This window comes from Mauremys reevesii, linkage group 4, assembly GCF_016161935.1.
Source record: "Mauremys reevesii isolate NIE-2019 linkage group 4, ASM1616193v1, whole genome shotgun sequence".
NCBI classification, from domain to species: Eukaryota; Metazoa; Chordata; order Testudines; family Geoemydidae; genus Mauremys; species Mauremys reevesii.
In genome coordinates this window covers 95968994-95992389 of record NC_052626.1, presented here as the reverse complement: position 1 = coordinate 95992389, position 23396 = coordinate 95968994, and the positions used below count along the sequence as shown (strand labels likewise).

Genomic DNA, 23396 nt, shown 5'->3' with positions numbered 1-23396 from the left:
CACATGAAGGGTGGGGGCTGATGGAGCTCAGCCCCCTGTTGCTATGATGAAGACGGTTACCAGCCATACTGCACCATCTACCAGGAAAAATTAGGAGCAGGCGCCCTTGATCGACCTAACTGATGCTAGTCGGCATGGTTACCAGTCCTTTTGCACTGCCCCATGTGCCAATAGGCTGATGATGACGATGGATATCAGTCATATTGCGCCATCAGCCACCCATGGCGGGGGTGGGGGGGAGCAAGGATGTTGGTGTTGAGTGCTGCAGCATCCCGTCTATCTGCAGCATTCAGTAAAGATAGGGTGACATGTAAAAGAGTCAAGAGAGGATTGTTTTCCCTTTCACTTCTGGGAGTGCGTGGGGGGGTGCGTAAATTGCTGAGCTATGCCCTGACCCACCGCGGACACTGTGTTTGACCCATGAAGCATTTGGAGCTCAGCCAAGAATGCAAATGCTTTTCGGAGACTGCAGGAACTGTGGGATAGCTTGAGTCCTCCAGTCCATGAGCGTCCATTTGATTCTTTGGCTTTCCGTTACGCTTGTCACGCAGCAGTGCGCTGAGTCCCTGCTATGGCGTCTGTCTGGAGATTTTTTTTAAATGATTTTGAATTTCGTCTTCTGTAACGTAGCGCTGATAGAACAGATTTGCCTGCCCTTACAGCAATCACATCCGCATGGTCCATGCTGGAGCTCTTTCTTTATTTTGATTTTTAACTGCATCGCCACACGTGCTGATCGGAGCTCCACGCTGGGCAAACAGGAAATATTCAAAAGTTCACGGGGCTTTTCCTGTCTACCTGGCCACTGCATCCGAGTTCAGATTGCTGTCCAGAGCGGTCAGTGGTGCACTGTGGGATACCACCCGGAGGTCAATACCGTCGATCTGCGGCCACACTACCCTAATCCGATATGGTAATTCCAATACTAGCGCTACTCCTCTCGTTTGGGAGGAGTACAGAAATCGATTTAAAGAGCCCTTTATATCGATATAAAGGGCCTCTCAGTGTGGACGGGTGTGGTGTTAAATCGGTTTTACGCTCCTAAAACCGGTTTAAACACTTAGTGTAGACCAGGCCTTAGCTCCAAAGAGAGAACACCCCCCAAAAACAAAGAACACAAACAAAGACTTCCCTCCACAGAGATTTGAAAGTATCTTGTCCTCTGGTCAGGTGTTAGCCAGGTCCACTGAGCTTGTTAACCCTTTACAGGTAAAAGAGACCTTAACCCTTAACTATCTGTTTATGACAAAGCCATTCACCATAAATTATATAAACTGTATCTTGGATTAAACCTTCATCCTTGAGTGTGTGAAAAAAGGGCCCAGAATAGAGCAACATCCACTAGAAGTATACTAAGGGTATATACTTCCATTCCGTGGTTTCGGGGATTCCCACTTTGCAGTCTGTATTTTAAATTAACATTTTGGGCACCATGCGCTTGATCCTAGTCCAGTTTAAACCAATGAGCATTTTATTGGAGCCATAGCTAGGCCTATGGCAACCTACACATTTTGTGTCAAATATGGATCACATTTTCCCTTTCTTAGAAGATTATTTAGAGTGCTAATAATAGCTACAAATATTTTACAGCTGGTCAAGGACTTTCTTGTATTCTGTGTTTTGGGGCCCTTTTGTTCTATGCACTCTGCAATCTCAGCTGGGGACTCCAAGTATTTATATTTGGGAGGTGCCTGAACTAAACTTAAATGAAAGATATTTGTGGGACTATATCCATTATTGATGGTAAATGGCTAAACTAATGAAAACATTCCTTTTAAGTTAGGTTTTCTTCACAAATGTCTTGTTGTCTTTTCAGGAATTGACCTGGAGAATATTGTTTACTACAAAGATAGCACTCACTATTTTGTAATGACAGCAAAAAAGCAGAGTCTTCTGGACAAAGGAGTGATTATCAATGTATGTATAGATGCAGGGCAAAGCCCTCTATTTTATTTGTTCCTTTATTTAGTTGGTTGAGACTACATGAGAGCAGCTGAACAGAAGGTTTTAATTGACTCATTTAATCATTTTATGATTAGAATATGAGTCACTTAGATGGTGGTTTACCCATGTTTGGTTGATTTTTACAGTGAGAACACAAAACTCAGAGAGAACTGAAAATGGTACTGCTTAAATGTGTCAGTTCAGAAACTGGTTGTAATATGATCTTGAGTCACCCTGGAAGAATCATTGGCTACGCAGGCATTGATATCACTGAAGACAATAAACCTCAGTGACTCAAAAATCCAGTTAGGGAAAACTGTGTATGCTCAGCCAGCAAACTGAGAGAGCCTAGGATAGAGTCCAACACTGAAATATTAAATTGTCCAAAATGGATGAAAGGCAACAGGAAGGTCGCTTCTAAACAAATTGGTTTTATAAACAAGTTTCAAACTATCTAGTAATTCTTGGGTGTCCAAACTGAAATGGTTTAAAAGGCCTTAATTTTCAGAAACTGAGCTTTTGGAAAATCAGGCCCCTTCGAGATGTTTCCTGTTAGGCATCCAAAAATCACTTGTCATTTTGTAACCTTGCCAGAATAGTCATAACAGATGAGAATCTTCCTGGGAGGAAAGGAAGTACCTGTATGTGGGCTATCAGAATCTTCTTTGGCTTGTTGGTACTTTTGATGAGAGACAGTTGCCACCCTTTTTCTAAACTTCCTCTCTGATCAGTCCTTGGTAATTATTTTCAGCTTAGAGTGTAGAAGAGAGTTCAGCGAGGCAGGGAGATTGGAGTATTCTCACCATTGTCACCACACTCCCACTTTGAGCAGCCTCCCCTTCATGACTTGCCACAGGCTGGGACTCTGGGACTTACCGTCACACCAGTGGGCCACCCCATCCCTCCCAATCCTGAAAGATGTTCAGAACGGACCAGTTGATGGAACAAAATGACATCACGGTCTCCAGGACTGTGACCCAGATGACTCCTGCGATGTGAATCTAAGACTCCTCTTTCCTGTCTTTCATTTTGTCTGAAGAGTCCATCTTAGTCACCAGGACAAATCTAACTTTGCAATGCTTTGCCATGACCATTTTTGAACTAAAAGCTATTTTTTGTGCAGCCTGACTTCAGGGTTGGGCTGGTTAGTTTTTGTTTAAATGCCTTCCATGGACTGCCCAGAGGACAACAGGGCAATCTAGCCAAACCCCTTTCCCTACCCAGTTGGGCAAAGCTGAGATACTGGAATGGCTAATTGGATCATGTGCCATGTGCTGTGACTGTGCCTTTCCAGCAACTGTACTGCAACCAAGTGACAGAAGCTGCATCTCCCGAACTTGAGCTAATCTTTTTTCTGTCCCTTATAGACAGGATCAGACTTCAACAATAAAACCTGATCTCCCCAACAAGAACATTTAGTATCATTTTAGAGACTGACAAGTAGATTGTTCCCCATTGGAAATAATGCCAGAAATTGTCCCGGGTTTCAAATGTTTTTAGGCTTTTTGTTTTTTAAATTTTGTAGGAGGTGTTAGATGTACAACAAGCAAAACCAAATTCTTGTCAACAGAGCCATACAAATTTCTGTTCCTTTCATATTGCCACAAAACCAGAACAATATCGTCAAAGGAATTCTATTTTAAAAGCACTGTCCCATTGTCTGGCCGTGCAGGAATTAAAACAGGAGGCAATGGATGTAGTTTGAGCAGGCTACAACTTGATTCACTTAAAATATCTGGGAGTACCTGGCAATAAATTTGTGCAGTGCAGGATATAATTAAATTGCAACTCTTTGGGAGAGGTGCTGTCAGTCCTCCCCCTTCCCAACCTGGTCCAAGCCAGCGCATTGCTGGGACCTTGCCTCCCTTCCCTCATATAAGAATTAAGGGGCCTGAAAAGGAAGAGCCAGACACTACAAGCCCTGAACCCTCCACTTAGCTTTCTTAAGTGCTGCTTTCCTCGAAATCCCCTTCCAATCCATTTTATCCAATAACTGTATCCTTTCCATACTGAGTATCTGCACTGGACATCTGCCACAAAGAGACACTACCTTGGCTGCCATACTGCTACCCTAGCTGGGTTCCCAGATATTTGCTGATATTTTTATCTAACATTAGGGAAAGACTGTTTGTTTCTTCCCCATTCGGATGTGTGTACCCCATTCTCCCTGAAGTTGGGCACCCAATAAAATATGTCCAGATGAAGCGGGTTTCTCTGGAACATCACCTTCTCTGGTCACCTGGAAGGGCAATACCCCTCTCCTCCCCACCTGATCCAGCCACTTCCTGTTCAAACTGCTCCAGCCAGGTAAACTTTCCCCTTCCTCCCTCTCTGCCATCAATTGCAGAGGGATCCTCTTATAGGGGAAACACTGCATGCAGCTGTTGTGAGGGCATTTGCACAGCATTCACCATTGCTTTTCTCATCTTAATCCTATTCCCAGGACTCTCTCACAATATGTACATGTTCAAACAAATCCTGTTGTGGAGCTGGAGCCACTTAACCAAGGTCACAGGCAATTGGCACATCCACACCATTTCTTCGATCCATTTGTGTCTCGTGCTAAACACAACCTGTCTAAAGATAACTGGGCTAATATCAGTTCTGTAGCCCCATCCATCTAGAATGTGCCAGGTCAGGGGTCTCATCCATGATTAAGTTGGCAAGCAGCATGACCCATAAAGGAGTCTCTGTGAAGTTGAGCAGTTTTCCTCAAATTCTTTCCTTGCCCAATTTGTAGATTTGTCTGTTATGTCTTACACAGTGTCCATGTATATACAGTTCTAAGCCATAGGCTCATCGATATCTGGTCATATATGCCAGATTACTCGTCACTCAGTACGGTGACTCACAAGTCCTAAAGTGCAATATTCTCAATAGTGATGGGACACGAAAGACGGAATGCATTGCATACTGATAACTAGTGGTGGTGATACCTTCTCAATAGGAGGGTAGTAAATTTACCAAAATAACATGTAGCTATGGGGAGGAGGGTGAGGAAAGCACCATCTTCCATTGTAAGTAGTAATGCTTATTCGGCTTGCTTCATAGAGAGGAGTTGTTTCTGGATTGGGTTTAGTATATAGTTTAAAATATTAAGCAATGTGTTTATATATTAACAAGCTTTCTAAATATTTAAGTTGCAGCCAAATTTCTCTCAGTACATTGCCACTAAGATGTGATGTTGCCATCCGCTATGTGCTATTCTGTTTTCTGTCCCTGCATCAGAATATTTTAAAATCTCTCATATTGCCGGTGTTTTTGTCTCTTCAGGACTATATTGATACCGAGATGCTTCTCTGTGGGGAAAACGTAAACCAGGACAATCTGCTGTCTTATGCAAGGGAAGCTGCAGACTTTGCAACCAATTACCAGCTGCCTTCCTTGGATTTTGCGATTAATCACTATGGGCAGCCAGACGTGGCTATGTTTGATTTTACTTCCATGTATGCCTCTGAAAATGCTGCACTAGTAAGAGAAAGGCACAGACATCAGCTCTTAGTTGCCCTTGTTGGAGATAGTTTACTTGAGGTATACCTAGCAGTAACAACAAAAAGCATTTTGAATTCCTTAAAGTAAAAATATGTTTTTATACTGGAAGAGGAGTTTGGTTTGGTTTTGTTAAACCCCAGGTTCAGGTACTTCAGTAAATGCATTCAGATTGCTTATTTTGACATCGTAATCATAAATCTTTCCCAAAAAGAATAACATTAAGATGATTCAGAAACCAGCTGAGCTGGCCACATACTTAATAATATCTAGTAACAGACAGCATTTTTACTTAGAAATTATAAACAAGCTTAATAACTATTTGTTTCAAGGGGCACTGAAAAGTTTTGAACTTTTTAAATGACTTATTTTTTAAAAGCTGCAATTTCTCATAGAATACCATTAAATAGAATGGCCAGATTTAATTTTTTTTCTTCCATTCCTATAAGATTCTTTAAGGAGAAACAGGAAATAAGGGGGGAAAAAGTGAGGCTGCTTCTACATAAAACACTGGCAAATGCCTAAAGTATAAAGAAACAAAAAATTCAGAGAAATATTTTGTTACATGCTGACTTCTTTAATTATAATAACCTTTAGGTGCCACTTTAAACTACAGTGTGATTAGGTACAACACTTTGACAGAGAATTTTTTTTTAACTCTAAAGTTGGAGGGGGAGTGACTCATTGTTGGTCATGTCAGCTGTACTAACTGTGGGCCCAATACTGCAGACACTTGCTCATATGTGTAAGTTTACCTACATGAGTAATTCCAGGGAAATCTTCAAAGGAATTGCTTGTGTGTGTAAATGTTTAAGTTACTCATTATTATTCATGCTTGTAAATGTCTGTGTCAGAGTATTGTGGCCTTATGGGCTTTCTTCAGCATGTCTCGTACGAAATGGAGTATGTGTTGATTACTTGGCTGACATATACACTTGCATTGCCATTAGGGATGGCCTAAGAATGTCAGTGGACCCTCTATACTTTGTCTTACTTACAATAAATGTTGTGAAATGTTGGTGCTTTTCTCTTTACATTGAAATTTTCTCTCACTTTCATACTATAACTTGTCAGTAACTAATGCCTGGCTAATGATCTCTGATGCGGGTTCCACTTGTGTATATGACACAAGTTGTGTTTCACAGCTGAAAACAGGGAGCCAAGTCCTCTGTTGGTGTAAATGGCATAGTTCCCTGGATTGCAATCCCAGTTAGTCAGACTGTCCTGCCTTGTACTTTTGATGCTAGAAGTGTAGTTAGAGTGAACAAGCAGTGTACTCAGTATTGCCAACCCCCGATGTTCAGAAATCATCTGTCAGATCCCCAAAACATTGTGAGATTGGCTTAAAAATCAGGAGGTGTTTTAAATATTAAGGAATGTTCGATCTTTCTGCTTCCCTTCTGGTTTTTGAATGTTTTAGGGTTCACATTTTCCAGCTGTTCTCTGCATAAGTGCTGGAAATTTTCTTTGGACAATGAATATACAAATAAAAAATGAAAGCTGAGATTCTCATGACTCCAGGAGCTGAGGCTTTGATAAAAAACACCAAATATTGTGAGAGCTGACAATACTGTATACTAGAACTTTCTCTGGCCTACCATCTTGGAATGTGTGAAAACCTAGTCTGCAAGCCCATCTGGCAACTGCTTTGGTGATAAGTCTCTTTTTAAGAAAGATGAGGGATAAATATGGCTAAACTGTAAATACTCTTTACAGCCCTTCTGGCCGATGGGTACCGGCTGTGCAAGAGGCTTCCTAGCTGCTTTTGATACAGCATGGATGGTGAAGAGCTGGGATCAAGGAAAGCCCCCACTAGAGATCCTTGCTGAACGGTAAACACTCCCTTTCTTCTTCCCCTACCGTTTAAGCAAATTTTAAGGGAATACGGTGATGGTAGAAGATGTTCAAGGAGCAGCGCAAGTAACAGAAGTATTCTGCTTGCCTGCGGTGGCAGTCAATTCATTTAGGCTACTGAACAGTTTTCAGATGGCAGACACTTCTAGGCCTGGTCCTGCAAGTTACACTCTGCTGGTGCAAAGGTCCACTGATATGGAGTAATCTGAAGGGTTAGGGCCTAAGTGACTATTGACCTGAACCAGATTGAAACTTTGAGGAAGAGATGTAAGGCTTAGTATCAAATGACCAGCCCTGCAGATCTTCTGGTCCCCAAGCACTTTTGTGAAATAATCTGCTTTTAGTCAAAGAACACACAAGCAATGTCTTAGCAGCAGTAGTCTTCAGAATTGGCACCTCCATTTTTTAGCTGAGCCTTTTAGTTCATGCTGGGACCGTGATGTGACTTTTATGGACTCTGTTAAATGTGCAGCAAGTAAGAATCTGCATAGCTTTTAATCATAAATTCTTTTCTATAATCTATTATTCACTCTCCTAAAAACTGTTATTAAAGGCACCAACAAAAATTTTTTTTGAATGGCGATGGCCTGAATTTGCTGACCTTGTTTAGTGGTTCCAGTGGCAAAGATTTGATACTGTTACAGCTAGTCAGGATGTTTTAGAAACTGATGTATGGTAGCTGTTTGGGAGCAGTATTGTTTGTGGTAATTATGGGATCAGGACTATAAGTGTAGTGCTGTGTGAGGAATGAGAGAGCATATGTTTGTGGATGACTCAGAAACACAGCGCAATCCCAAATGGAAAATTGAATGGAGTAACAAAGGAAGGGCCTAGTGGTTGGGTGAATTGCAGAATGACTGGATACATTGCTGTTTTGTGGTAAAAGGAGACGTTACCCCTTGGGTGGAGATTAAAGCAAAACCAGATGTCTTTGCATGACGTAATCTTACTTTTTCTTGCTCTCTTCCTGCCTCAGGAAGATACAGGCATCACGTAAGTGTCTGTCTCTGGTTTGGGATGGAAAATGTCTCATGCTGAGACAGTATTGGCAGTTGGTGCAGATGCAGGTTTAGTGCAGGGTGCTAATCATTGACAGATTCTAAATAAAGGTGAAGGTAATTACAAAAGCAATGTAGGAAAAAAATGGTTGCACTCGGTCTTCAACTGACGCTTCTTTATTATTGTCTGTCAGAGAGAGCATTTATCGACTATTGCCCCAGACTACACCCGAAAATATCAACAAGAACTTTGACCAGTATACCATTGACCCAGGAACACGCTATCCCAACTTGAACTCCAGCTGTGTTCGACCTCATCAGGTCAGTTCTTTAAAGGCTCACTTTACAAGATCACAATTCAATTTTGTCCCAAGAGTCATATGGCTGCAGTTGAAATGCTGCATAAACAAAACTTTCATGAGATTCTCTGGATGAGGTCAAGTTATCCGATAAAGTTCACATGAAAAGAAAATATTATATTAAAATCACTTGCAGTGGTTCATGTACTCATGTTCAAATTGTTTTTGCTTTAGGTTAGACATTTGTATGTTACAAATGAGCTACAACAATGCCCTCTTGAAAGGGTCAGCTCTATTAGAAGATCAGTCAATGTCTCAAGGCATGGTATGTGAAATTTTCCGCCTGGTATGATTCTTTTACATTTCATGTTCAGAGCATGCAAGTGACTGAAATGTTCTCCCTATATTACACCTGCAGAATCCGATATTCGACCTAATAAGCTTTTAACCTGGTGTCAGAAACAGACAGAAGGCTACAGGAACGTTAATGTCACCGATCTCACTACTTCTTGGAGGAGTGGCCTTGCGCTGTGTGCAGTTATGCACCGCTTCAGACCTGACCTCATGTAAGTTATGTGGGTAGAGTTTGCTAATTGTAGGATACTCTAAGTAGTTTATAAAAGTGTAGACTAGTGTAATGCCAACCAAAACAATGCTGGTGGTTTAGAGTCCCCTTTTAACATTTGTTTTTGCAACCGGGTGCATGCCATTGCTGAGTTTGGTTTTTTCCCAGATGTTCTTGGCCCAGCATTTAAAACTGATGGTATACATTTTCAAAGAGCTGCGTGGCTTTTAGCTGTATGATCCTTGTTGACTTTAGTGGAAATCACATGCCTTTTTTTTTTTTTAATGTGAGGGTTTATGTCCATGTGTTCCTCGAAGCACATTCTTGGAAAAGAGAGGCAAGTTCAGGGGAATTTTGCAGCTTTAGACTGTTTCTGTATGTGCTCTGTCCAGAGCAATCTGACACCCTTTCATATTAGCTGCATTATGAACACCAAAAATCGAGTAACAGATGCCCGAGGTAGTCCTGTCAAATTAACTCTCTCATCTGCCCTAACCCCCTTCTTCGGTCTTAATTCTGGGATCCCTTAACCACACCATATCCCACTGGACCTAACTAATTACACAGAAACTTTTAGGGTATGTCTACAATGCAACTAGACACCAGCGGCCAGCCCGTACCAGCTGACTTGGGTTTGCGGGGCTCAGGCTATAGGGGTGTTCAATTGCAGCGTAAACTTCCAGGCTCCAGGACTCTGCAAGGTGTCAAGGTCCCAGAGCTCAGGCTGCAACCCAAACTTGAAAGTCTCCACTGCAATTATACAGCCCCTTAGCCTGAGTCCTGCAAGCCTGAGTCAGCTGGCATGGGCCAGCCATGGGTGTCTAGTTGCAGTGTAGACATACCGTTAGTGTGTGTCCTCTGTCCCAGCTACTTATTGAGACCTGTGATCTTCCTACATCCAGAGAAGCTGTGGTAGGAATGACTCCTGTATCCTCTCAGACTCTCTCTGGCACTGGAAAGTGCACACAGGCATGCTGGGCTACCCAATGCACACAGACTTTTAAATCCACAATGACACTGTGGCAGAAATTTGAAAAGAAGACCTAACTGGAAACTCCAGAATGGAAAAAAAATGGCACATGCACCAAAATAAGAGCTAGTATAAATGGAAGCGTTAATGGTTTCCTACATGGTTAAAGCTGATGGGTTTGCTAAATGCTAATTATTCAGCTAAATAGGAGGTGCAGTTGGGCCCCTTTTGCCTTGTGAAACTGGAAACCGTAGAAGCCACCGTGCAAGGTGGGCCACATGGCAAGGCGTAACTCAGGAGAATAAGAGGGGTTTCCCTGGGACTGGGACTGACTGAAAACACAATGACCAAGGGACGGGTTGACAAGCTGTGTGGGCATGAGTAAGCCTGAGATTTTTGTCGTGGATATTTTTAGTAAGTCATGGACAAGTCATAGGCAATAACCAAAAATTCACAGAAACCCATGACCTGTCCCTGACTTTTACTAAAAATATCCCTGACAAAATGGGCAGCTGTGGGGTCCCTCCTCACTGGCTGGGAGCTGCAGGGGGGTGCCTGCAGCGGCTGGGAGCTGTGAGGGGTCCTGCCACCAGCAGCAGCTAAGAACTGCACTGGGGCTGAAGCAGAAAATGTCACGGAGGTCTCTGAAATCAAGGATTCCGTGAACTCCATGACATAATTGTAACCTTAGGCATGAGAGAGACAGAAAGCAAGAGAATCTGTCATGAATGTAGAGTGAGAAGGAGCACGGAGACCTTCTTTTGGTCACAGTACTTGCTGGACAGGGAAATTCAGATTTCTGAGCAAGAAAACTCCCTGCTGTTTTGTTTCTACTGTGTTTAGGGAAATAGGACTTTGCATGCTTTCTTTGTAACTAAAGAGGATTCCACCTAAGAAATATCCGACTCCGGCATCAATTTCTCCTCCTAAAGGAAACAACCTGGCAAGGCCCCAAATACTGGCTAATCTTATTGGCCGGAGGGCATCAATATGAAGCACTAAACCCAGTAATGAGATCCAGAGCGCTGTACAGACTTCTACCATCAGATTTTAGAATTGATGCTTTTGGATTCATAAAAGCAGCTACTGGCCCATGACTGAATTTCAGCCATCTTGGGCATCAGGAAGAGATCACTCTTTTGGGGCACAGAATTTCATGTTTGGCATGAGGTGGAGGAAACATCTTTGCTAGCAGCTTTATTTTTTTTTAAAAATGTCTGCTTGAAACTACTTGGGATTGCAATTTTATTGAGTCCCAGAGAAAATGGATTGGGGGCAGGTAGTGCGGTCAAAAGTGTGTGATAAATTTATCACATGACTGTCCAATTTATCGCAAGGACAACAATTTGTGTGTGTGTGTGTGTGTGTGTGTGAGAGAGACACTTTTTTTATAAGAGAATGTGGTGCTAGTCTGAGCTCACAATTCACTAATCTATGTGGTCATGAATTGGATTACTTTTAATTCTAAATGAATTGGGATTATTCCAGTGTTTAAAAGCAAAGTGCATCACTTGCAGCGGTTGGAACATGTAGCAGTGCAGCTATATTCTGGAAGGGAAGGATTGTTTGTACTGTTTGTGGTATGGTTACATTTTTCACATGGTAGATCAGGAAATTCTTTCTCTACAACTAGTTTTGAAAAATTAGGTTCAGTGACGTTTTTGAAATTTAATTTGAAAAGTGAACATCAAACATTGTAGGGAAGTGCTTTGGGTTGTATGCCTTGTCTGTAAATTTGGATACAGTTCACAAATGCAACCCTGTGAAACGTGCAGGCAGTCTTGAATCGTGACTTCAGTCATGACATTCCCAAATGAGTGCTTTTATTGTTTTTGTGAAAATGACAGAAGGCAGCTCTCCCCCAAACCCACCCGATATTAATGCTTTATTCCTCAGTGACTTTGACTCTTTGAATGAAGAAAATGTTGTTGAAAACAACCAGCTGGTGTTTGACATTGCTGAACGAGAGTTTGGAATTCCTCCAGTAACCACTGGGAAAGAGATGGCGTCTGCTGGAGAGCCTGATAAACTCAGCATGGTCATGTACCTCTCAAAATTCTATGAGCTATTTAGAGGAACCCCTCTGAGAGCAGTTGGTAAGAAAACCATTGTTCTTCATTTTTACAGAAATTGGAATGATCATTTCACCTAATATGCCTAATTACCCCGATGTTGGGCCAAAGTCCGTTTCTCACAGCTACAGTATAACCACTCTGGAATGTTTGACTCCTTTTGCTGTCTGTAGTAGTTATCTCATGTTTAAAACGGAAAGGGAAAAAATATTTGATTTGGATCAAGGCTTTCAATTCCTAAATGGTCTCGGAAAGCAGGAGAGCACTGAGTAACTGCCACTATCATTAAGATAATACTGTCAAACATTATAGTAACTTGCTTAGGATGTTGTTCTCTCCATATTTATTCATATGGGATTTTCTTCCAATTTTTAAAAAACATATGTAGATTTTATTTATTCATTCATTCGTTCTGCGGGGAGAGTGGGCTCCAACACACTCATGTATAAATGCTACTACTAGTAGACTGCAAAAATATTGTTTCTACAGAGACAGTGCTTTGAAAAGTGACTCTTATGTGAATACAATATCTTAAGAGTGCAATATCTTCATTTTAACAGATGCTGTGGATAAGCAAAATGGAGAAAATAATGACCTTTGCTCAGCAAAATCATCAAACTTCATATTTAATAACTACATCAATTTAACGTTACCAAGGAAGCGAGTACCAAAAGTAAGGTTCTTTGCCCTCTACTACTTTACCTCATATTAGTAGGTTAATGATATACTATCATACTTCTACATAATGTAAACCAGTAGAATATATTCATGGTTATATGAAAATAATTCCAATGCAGACAAGGATGTGTTGTCTTATTAAACAAAAATATTCGTTATGATGTTTGTAACTCTAAGCATAGGAACATTATGCTAGTCATCAATGACATTATCTAGAAACCAACTAGTTCTTATAATGCAGTCTTATAATTGCAAATCCTAAATTCCTGTTAATGTTCAACAGGAGTTTTGAGTGTGCAAACAATGAAAAAGTAGAAAGCAAAAACTTATCTAACTAGTTTACGTTAACTGTCCAGACTACTGTGATATTATTTGACATAGGTAAATAAATCTTTTTTTAAAAGATATAAGATTTTTCAACTTGCCAGTGTCCTTTCTTAAAACATTTTCTACTTTAGCTTTATTCAATTCCAGATTGTTCATTTGTGAGCAACATAAAAAGATGGCCTGTTTTTGCAAATCATTTAAAAAACTTTTTGATATTCTGGTCAGTTTTTCCACTGTTAACATATAATGAAAAATAGTCTATAAAGTTTTATAGACTTACGAAAAGACTGGAGAAAATCTTGAATTTTTCCCTGCATCAGTTAACCATGCCTTTTATCAAAGTTGTACTGTAGTCTTGCAGTACTTCATATAGAAGAGTGAAATCTATATTACCATACCACATGTACACTCAAATAATAGTTGTGATTCTGGGAGAATTTTTCAATTATTAAATATCTTATTTATAGCAATGAAATTAATGACCTGGAAAAGCCATAGTTGAGGTTAATACTACTGATACCACATTTTCAGGTTCCATTCTCCAAAACATTTTAGGGGCCAATCCTCCAAACTTACAGAAGAATAATGCCTACGGCCTTGAAATCAATGGGAAAGTTCACTACCAAGAGTAACATTTACTGTTGTAAGTGTTTGGAGGATCTGGCCCCTAGGCAATAATCCATTCACATGTCCCCTTATTTTTTCTCTCTCCTACTTTATCATAAGTGCTGCTGAGTAATGGAGAATTGCTAGTAAGTATGCAATTCCCTGTGCTTCATAAAGCACCCTGTGCCTGTTGAAGTCAGTGAAACCGTGCAGGGCACAGGGATCTGGGCTAGCAGAGCCTGATGCAGGATTGGGGCTGGTGAGAGTGTTTTTATTTTTCCTTAAATAAATAGAAGCTCTTCCAAGACAATGACTTTGGAGATGCATTCAGTTACATATTTTCCTGTTAAATAACTTTGCTATCCTATGTATTTACCCTTTTCCCCACCCCAAATGCAATCCTATCTCTAAATTGACAGGAACTTGGAGAGGCTGTTTGTTGACTTTGAGCCAGACTGTGCAGGCTCAGTTTTAAAAAGGGAAGATGAGAGTGGGATTGGGGGTGAAAGACAATGTCCCTCTGTGATTGTTCAGATCTAATTGCTATGAAGTGCTAGCCAACCCACACCAGAACGTGGCTGCTGCTCTGTAAAGCTGTGATAACAGCATAGTTCGTTAACCTCCATGGTTGTTTCCTGAAAATACAATCTAATGCAAACTCGTGTGAGGTTGTGTTTCCTGCACCGTTCTGTAACCTTATTTTTTTCAATAATTCCAGCTGTTGCAAAGAAGCCATGTTTGTAACAGGCCTAACTTGCTGCTCTATTGTAACTTTAGTCTGTTGCATAGTAAAAGAAAAAATATCTGCCAATACAAGCACTTCAGATTTTTTTACTTTTAGTTTTTCATTGCCTCACATGTTAACTTGCAAAATTAACAGAAGGCAGCTCTCCCACTCCTTCATTCCTAGTCCAAAGATCTTAACAGGACTGCCTGTGTGTGTGTATGTGTATATGTATGTATATATTAAAATATAATGTTCATAGTTTTCCTTTATTGGCTATAAATCTGCTTCCACCTTGTCTTTTCAATTCTGGTGTAAACCAGCTACCTAAACAAGATTTTCTTAACCCAGAAAGTGCTTCAGAGCCTACAGATATTTCCTAGGTTTACTTGAGTCTTACATGTTGCTAATTCCATAAACACATTTTTAAAGCATGTGACCAGTCAGCCACTCACTAGTTATCTCATATATCCTTATTAGGTAACAACTTTTACCCATCAAACACCCACAAACAAAACCAGAGTGACACACTTACCAACCAGCCAAACTAGAGACAAGCCAAATAGGCAAAATAAAACATTGTGCTCTATTAAAACAGATGATTTCCTTTGGAGAGGAGCTCTTCTTATTGCCATGTTGTTTTTTCCTTAGTTACTTACAAAAGTAAACAGACTTTCAATAGTGGAAATCTTTCCCCACTACTAAGGTGTTTAGTCCTCTCTCATTAACTGGTAGACAAAAGAGATACCGGTACTTCTTGACCTCTGCGAGCAGCAGAAGTAGGAATTAATACAATAGTTCAGCACTTTGCATTGTCCAGTGAGAGCAGCAGCTTTTGGGAGTTCTTTACATTAAATCTTGGAGTACAGTTACACATGTACACAGCATTTGATAAAACAATAACTGCTTCCTTTCCTCAAAAAAGTTTACAGATGAGATAAACGATGAGAGGGAATTTGCTTTGTGGCCTCCTTTTGGCACCACCATCACAATGCTCCATGGAAAGAAGAAATAATGCTTTCCCTTCAGACGCCTTTCATCTCCAACCCCAGATCCAATATAGTGTGTGTGCAATGTTGTCCATCTAGAAATGGCTCAGGGAGCAAGAATGTCGAGGTCACTTCTTTTGCAGGAAGTGCCACAGACCTTCACAACTTCCTCTGTGATGTGTAGCTTCTGTGTTTCAAAAGTGTTACCTTGTAGTGTGCATTTACACAGCAGCTGGAAGGTGAATCCCAGCTGGGGTAGACCTACATGTGTTAGCTGTCCTCAATAGCACCTAAAAAATAGCATTGTTGACATGGTGGCACAAGCGGCATCTTGGGCTAGCCACCTGAGTATGTACCAGAGTAGCTGTAGCTACACCACTAATTTTAGCACACTAGCTCCAGCAGAGCTAGCATGTTTTCATTTACCAGAGCTGGGAATGACACCTCCCAGCTGCTGCGTGGGCACACCCTCAGTTTGGGACAGGAATTTACCCAAACTATAGCTATCTGAAGAGGTGGTGGAAATGTAGCAAGGCAGAACTTAACCTTAGCTTTGCAGGAAAACAGACTTAAAAATTGATATAGGACCTATTAACAAGTACAAATAGTCAGGTGCTTAGTGTTGTGTCTTGTTGGAGAGGTGGCACTTCCAACACAGTGGTATGCCCTTACAACGTTATGTGGGTTTGATTCAGCACTGACCACAAGGGGAGACTGCCACCAACTGAATTGCCAGCACTGCTTCCTGCACTGTCTGGCTTTTCCTTAGAGCTGGTCATTAGTTGGATGGGAGACCTCTAACCCTGCCTAGTGTGTGAGAGATTAGGAAATTGCAGGCTGAGGGTAATGTGGCTGCAGTTTGTTTGCCAATATGTACCGGGCTAGATAATGTTTTTCATTTTCCTATTAAAGTGTCTGCAGTGCTCCAGAGGAACTGAGGTTTCCTGCACTTCTCCAGACTATAGAATGAGTTTTAGGTGTTTACATGATAATGAGCACAGTCTGCAGGCGTGGAGTCACTGTGCAATTAATTGCTTAGTAGTCTAGGTCTTTAAAAAATTTAATCACAGTTCATTGTATAAAATTTTGAAAGTTAATGTGATATTGTGCCCTTCATTCTCTTGTGTGGTCTCCGCTTTTATGTACAAACTATTCTGCAGAACACATTGTGCTATTGCACTGTTCAGTCTTGCTGGGCAGACTGATGCTTACGTAGGACGGGAAACTAGATTACTGAGAGCCAATGCTTGAAAGGCACAGTATTCAAAATATCGTCATCTATTTCTTTTGGTATTTGCCCAGAAGTTAAGGTTGAGATAACTTCAATTCACTCTAGAATGATTTATTATAAGCTGTGGAAAATATTAAAAAGAAGTTTGTATTCATTGCTTGTTTGTCGTCCCGTTTCCCTCTCCCCCCCTCCTCCTTTTTATTACTGTCATGGAATGTTGCTCAGTTGCCGCTCATACAAATACAAATGACTGAACTGTGGTTTTTATTGACTATTATACAGAAACAACATCGGCTGACATGTTTACCAGGCAGAAAGATTGTCCATGTTATAATTACTTTTTCCTACAATTTACCTGTTTATGGAAGTTGAACCAGAGTTCCAGGACTGAATTTTACTGAGAGCCGATGTAAATTTTAAATCACTAAGTCATTTGACAGGGTAATATCACTTGTCTGTCTATTCAAGTAGGCTCTGATTCAGTAAATTTCTTAAACACATGCATAACTTTAAGCGTGAGAGTAGCCCAGTTGAAATCAATTGCTTCTCACATGCTTAAAGTTATACATGTGCTTAAATACCTTACTGAATCAAGACCATAATCAGTTTGATAGAATTGTGAATGAAGCAGACAGTTTTTCTGAAGGGGAGGAAAGCTATGTTTGTGCTTGAGAATCTACCTGATGGGGTGCGTGGTGAGAGGTGGGAGGGGAGGGGGATGTGCTTGTGTATATTTTTTTAACTTTACCTGAAATCCATTACACTTTAATTATAATATAATTTGTATTTAATACCTTTCATCCAAGAATGTCAAAGTGCTTTATGAGCACTAAATACCTTTAAAGATTGTCCCCTAAATCGTTAATCCCTGAAGCACTCCTTTGAGATTTCGTACAAGGGAAACTGAGACCAAGAATTCAATCATATCCATTAGTCCCATTGAAGTTCAGTAATAAGTCTCAGTTCAGCAGGGTACTTATGCACATACCTAGCTTTAAGCATGTCAGTATTCCCACTAAAGTTAGTGAGACTATTTGTGTGCTTGGTTAGGCATGTGCTTAAGTCCTTTGCTGAATCAGGGCTGTAATCAGTGATAGAAGTGGGATAAGTACCCAAAAGTCCTGAAACTCCTGAGCCCAGTCCCACTCTGCAAACTACCCCATGGCCCCACTTCCCTGTTCACTAAGTTGAATATTTTTAACATACTGATTAATAAATTCTGTGTAAATATAGTTGTGCTCAACATAACTTGTTTGGCTTTATTGTTGCAGGTTGAAAGGAGAGAAGAAAATGATATGAACAAAAGGCGTCGAAAGGGCCTCGGTGGCTTTGAAGAGGTGGGTGTTAATTCTTGTTGCTATGTTAACCACATCTTCCACATGAAGAGAGTTAATGAAGTAGCAGGAAGCAGATTTAACAGAGGCCCCAAATCTGAACTTTTGTGTTCTGTGCTGATTAAGACATACCCCCTTTCCCCTCCCCCCCACGTCCCGAGGAGTTTGCAGTCTTTAATTTTTCTTCTACACAGTAGTGAAGCTAAATTATTTTTTTTCAGGTTATTTATAAAGGAAAAGTGAGAGATCTTCATTTTTTAAATTCCTATTCTGGTTTAGGAAATACATATACACCTCTACCCTGATGTAACGCTGTTCTCGGGAGCCAAAATATCTTAGCGCATTATAGGTGAAACCATGTTATATCAAACTTACTTTGATCTGCCGGAGTGCACAGCCCCGCCCCACTGCGGTGCTTTACCATGTTATATCCAAATTTTTGTTATATCGGGTCACGTTATCTCGGGGTAGGTGTGTATAGTTGCTTTTCTTGTCACAGCTCAGTTATTTAACTTACTTCCTAACAGCATTTCCTTCCGGCAAGAGTCCCATTCCCTTCCTGATTTTGTTTTTTATGGCTTCTTGCTCTATGTTCAGCAGTGTCAGTTCAATTTCTGTAAATCCTGTTCTCTTTCTCTCACTGGAGGGATGGGTCACCCAAGAGAGTAATCTATTTGTTTATATAAGTGATTTTTTTTTTTTACTGTCCTGTAAAAGTGAGTTACTTTTTGAAATAAGCAGATGTGTCACAAAATGACATCATTCTTCTCAGGCTGAGAGTGTCTGGTGTAATATCACTGTAAGTCTCAATTTCATACTTGAAGAAAAATTCTCTGTTTGGTTTTTTTTACAGGCTTCACGTTTTTCTAGTCGGGGTACGAATTCTGGTAAAGATCAGGGCGACAGAGAAGGAATGAATCAAAATAAAGTAAAGTCAATGGCAACGCAGCTGTTGGCAAAGTTTGAAGAAAATGCCCCAAACACATCTCTCCGGAGACAGGTGAGTGACGAATGTAAAATTCACCTTTGAAATTCAAGTAATCTCTCCTCATGAACAAAACAGTAATTCTCAGATAAAAATTGCATCTGTAGTGAGTTTGAAGAAGCTTTTTTTAAGAATTTGTCTAAAATTTGTATAGAAAATATCCTTTTCATTGCATTTAGGGAGAAACTAATTGGTGACTATGTAGGTGCCCATTGCATAGTAATACATAGTGTAATTGTGTTGGTTTGAAACGTACTGCAAACTTGTCTCTGAAGCTATGGCTTTATAGTGGAGCTTTGCAACAATAAGTTGTCATAGGTCTGCTGACTAAGGTTTTGTAAAAGCTCTTCAGTTTTCATGTTTTGTGGATGTTAGTAAAGGATACAGAGTCGCTTTCAAGACAAAAGGATCCAGTGGAATATCTTCTTTTCATTGTAATTCTTGTCTAGGAAAGAAAATGTAGAAAATACAAGACAATGCGTCTAATCTTTTGATGCATGCATTGTCATTAAATGAACAGAATATACTGTGCATGTTTTGCAGTTGATCACGAGTGGCTTCAGCAGGACTGCTCATGTTTAAAGTTAACCATAGTCTGTTTAAAATATTTAGTATTCCACACGCACACTTCCAAGTATAGTTGTAATGGGAGAGCAGGCCATTAATTTGGTTTGACTCCAAAAGGGCTGTGTGGAACATCTGGATAAAGCCCTTTTAGGGATCCCTTTAAGCAGTTTTTCTTTCTTTTTCTGTCTGTCTCGAAATATCTTGTTCTATTTACCTTTTCTTAAGATTTTCCACTCTTATGTTTTGTTTTCACTCAAAATGTTATACAAGGAGCTAGTAGATAAACCAGCCCTGCTCTCTTCCTCTGATTCTCCTGCTAATCCTCGCTTTACTAAGCCTAAGGAGCCAAGTCCTTCACCTCCACCAAAGAGTCAGGTAGGAATTCATAAGGAGAAAAATCTTTCTATAAATAATTAACATACTATTTTCACATAGTACGACAGGATTCAATGTCTTCAAAATGACTCCAGAACACTCAAATTAATTGAATTTAGGGTTCTTGAATTTAGTGTGGTAGTACCCAAAATAATACAGAAAAAAGAGGTGAATGATAAGAGACCCCCCCCCATGTTAAAGTTACATTACACTCTTCAGACAAGATCAGAAAGCTGATTGAAGCATGAGTTTATGCATGCAAAGCACTCTAAATGTGTATGGGTCAAGTTCTATGTGCTTAAATCAAGCAAACTCCCATTGACATCAGTGGAGAAGTTGTGTATATATGTTGCAGTATATATAAATTTTGTATGCTAGAAAAATACTGCAATACATTCAATGTGTTGATATATGCATGTACAATAAGCTGTGTAGTTTGATAGAATGCTAAGACAAAGGGAGTTTTGCTCAGTTTGACCCTATGAAACAATTCAGAATGATCCATGACTCAGCGCTCAACAAAGGGTTGGGATTCAATTTAGATAAGCATCTAAGAGCTAAACAGTTATCCATTTTCCAGTCCTTTTGGGTGGAGCCCCAGATATTTTGTGGTAAGGATCTAAGCTAGGAACCTCATTGTAGCCCAGAACGAAACACTGAATAAAAAAAAAAAAAAAAAAGAAGCCAAATTTAAAGTCCCATATCAAACAGTGTTGATACTTAATTTTAAAAAGGCTGAATATTATCTTATGCAGTTCAGGTTGCTGTCTTGTTTCTATTTTGTGGAAGACCATTCTTGGCATGCCAGAAAAATCAGAGTGGCCTGCTGTAGAATGTGAGCTCCTTGTTCCATACTCCTTCCCTCTATCTGATGGGTGCAAGGGTAGATCAGCCAATAATTCAGACAATGAACGTGATTTGGTTTGCATGAATGGAATGAGAATCATTGTTTAAAGAAAGATATCCTTGTGTATAGTGTACCATTAATTAACAATTTACAGGCTGACGTGTTTTGTCTTTTTGAGAAATATGAATTTTTTTATTTCCTAATTTCATGTAATTGATCAGCCATTATAAAATAGAAGACCTGATTTCATGAAAATACCAATGGGAGGATCATTTTTAATTACAGTATGAAACCACAGGTGTGGTTCAAAGACCATTTCTATTTGTAGTCTGATTTTTTGGAGCCACCTCTTACTTTATCAAAACCCCCAAACCTTTGGACCTGAAATGTATTCTGCTTAGGCTCTAATAGAGTAGATCTCGAATGATGCGAAGTAAGTTGTGTTCCTCAGAGGTATTTTTACACTTCAGTAGTTCACAGTTTCATGCATGTTTTCTGTGGTAATAATGCACAACACTGCAGGACATCACAGGAGAATGTGTTGAATTCCCCCTCTAGTCCAGTGGTTCTCAGACTTCTGTACTGGTGACCCCTTTCAAACAGTAAGCTTCTGAGTGTGGCCCTCCCTTATAAATTAAAAACACTTTTTTTATGTATTTAACACCATTATAAATGCTAGAGGCAAAGCAGGGCTTGGGGTGGAGGCTGACAGCTCGCGACCCCCCATGTAATAACCTCATGATCACCTGAGGAATCCCGACCCCCAGTTTGAGAACCCCTGTCTAGTCACACTATTTAGAGTTACACATAGAGACTGAGAGATAGCTAGACTACAGGATGTGAAGACCTGCATGTGTTGTATGGTCCAAATATACTCCAGTGCATGGAAATATGCGTGAGTTTTATAGTAATGCAGTGTTTTAAAACATGGAAGAATACTGCATTATATGAAATGCTTAGATACGTGCATGGCTATGATACACTGTTGTGTGTGCTGTCTTAGAACATGCATGAGTTGCATGATAGTCCGAGAACAACTTTTTTCATTTGAAGTGTTTCCCAGTTTCAGGCAGTAGCTAGTACTGAACATGTGGTCAGAGAACCAAAGCAATCTTTGCATGGTTCTGATCGTGTGGCCAGGGGATCAAGAATTATAGAAAAAACAGACATGCAGTCCAGGCTTTCAGAAACTCTTGCATCTACCTGTCCTGCTGCATTTGTGATTTCTGGAGTGCTTAAACGCCTTCAGCACGTGGAGGAAAAAATTAATCAGGTGACAAGCTATTTCATTTTTAACTTCTGTCTCTCTTAACTGTGTTTATTCTGGTTAATTCTTCTATGCACACTATATATACTGTACTTACATACTTCTGTTACATAGTTAAGACATAAATTGCCTTTCCCTGTGCATATTGAATTTCTGCCTTTTCTTGTATGTCTGCTATCTAAAATCTGTCTCTCTGTTCTGTTTCCCTTCTTTGACTTTTACTACAGAAGAAAGCTCAGTCCGTAGCAAATAGGGAATTTCATAAAAAGAACATTAAAGAGAAAGCAGCTCATCTTGCCTCAATGTTTGGATACGTGGACTTACCAAAGGTGAATATTTAGGTTTTGCAGCTGCAAAAACAATAGTCTAGAAGAAACCAGATGTAAGTTAAACGTTTGCAGCAACTTTATATTTTCACTTCTTCTTTTCATCTTGAATGAAGCTGAAACAGTCAGGAGTTCAGATTCTAGTACATCATGCAGAATGACTTGTATTGTTAAAATACATAACATAATTACTTTCTTTTTAGTGAAAACATAGAATAACCAGATATTTAAAGTGTGAGAATATTTAAGCATACCTGAAACATACAAGAAAACAGCTCATTGTAAAGGTGGCTTGAGAATTCAAATGCTGGTAGCTTTAGAAATGACTCGACAAGGTGAATATTCAATCAGCTGATCAATGTGTTCACTGTATAGGTTTGTTTTATCTTAAAAACTATTCTACTTCTTCTGTTGCTACTCATGGGTGTGGTTTCTGATCGAATGGCCAGGTGCAGTCAAGATATTGGTTGAAGTGGAGGTTTTGGGGTGACGATTTCCATGACTCCTCACTGTCAGATGTACAGATAGGCCTGGGGTGTGTTATCCTGTTGCAGACCAGTATCCCAGATTCTACTGAATCTCTCTTATGCTCTCTCTGTCCCACTGCAGTGAATGAATTTTATTTGGAAACTACTAATGACCCTTCACTGCGCTGAACGGAAAAGGAGCTGACTTAATGGCCTAATAGAGGACGACTAGGGAATTGGGAGAGGGGGAAATTGTTGTTAAGGCTTTTGTTGACTGATACGAAACAGAGATGAAAAATTTTCTCTTGAGGGGCAACGTAGATATTCTCCAAAGAAAGAAGTCAGTATATGTGTAATTCCATAAATCTCTATCAGAAATATTGGAAACTTTCTCCAGTATGTTCATGAATTCCAATGTAACACTTTTTCCTTTGAAATTAAGTGATACAGAGGAGATGGAAGTCAGTGATTCAGAAAAAATT

General features: G+C 40.0%; 1 protein-coding gene across 22 annotated transcripts in view; it reads left to right on the top strand.

Annotated features, from left to right (window-relative positions):
* MICAL2 (microtubule associated monooxygenase, calponin and LIM domain containing 2) overlaps positions 1 to 23396 on the top strand; it is a 193326-nt gene that overhangs the window by 71200 nt on the left and 98730 nt on the right. For 10 of the 22 annotated variants that reach the window (XR_005597517.1, XM_039534217.1, XM_039534211.1 and 7 more), the window contains exons 7-19: positions 1817 to 1917; positions 5218 to 5475; positions 7150 to 7265; positions 8480 to 8606; positions 8819 to 8909; positions 9003 to 9150; positions 12016 to 12215; positions 12752 to 12864; positions 18018 to 18083; positions 18934 to 19080; positions 19903 to 20007; positions 21918 to 22127; positions 22349 to 22450. Coding sequence is in view for 21 of the 22 variants with exons in the window: in XM_039534217.1 (XP_039390151.1) it covers positions 1817 to 1917; positions 5218 to 5475; positions 7150 to 7265; positions 8480 to 8606; positions 8819 to 8909; positions 9003 to 9150; positions 12016 to 12215; positions 12752 to 12864; positions 18018 to 18083; positions 18934 to 19080; positions 19903 to 20007; positions 21918 to 22127; positions 22349 to 22450 (1784 nt within the window). In the remaining variant the exon portion in view is untranslated. The remainder of the gene's footprint in view (positions 1 to 1816; positions 1918 to 5217; positions 5476 to 7149; positions 7266 to 8479; positions 8607 to 8818; positions 8910 to 9002; positions 9151 to 12015; positions 12216 to 12751; positions 12865 to 18017; positions 18084 to 18933; positions 19081 to 19902; positions 20008 to 21917; positions 22128 to 22348; positions 22451 to 23396) is intronic. The other 12 variants (XM_039534213.1, XM_039534218.1, XM_039534216.1 and 9 more) reach the window with 8 other exon arrangements.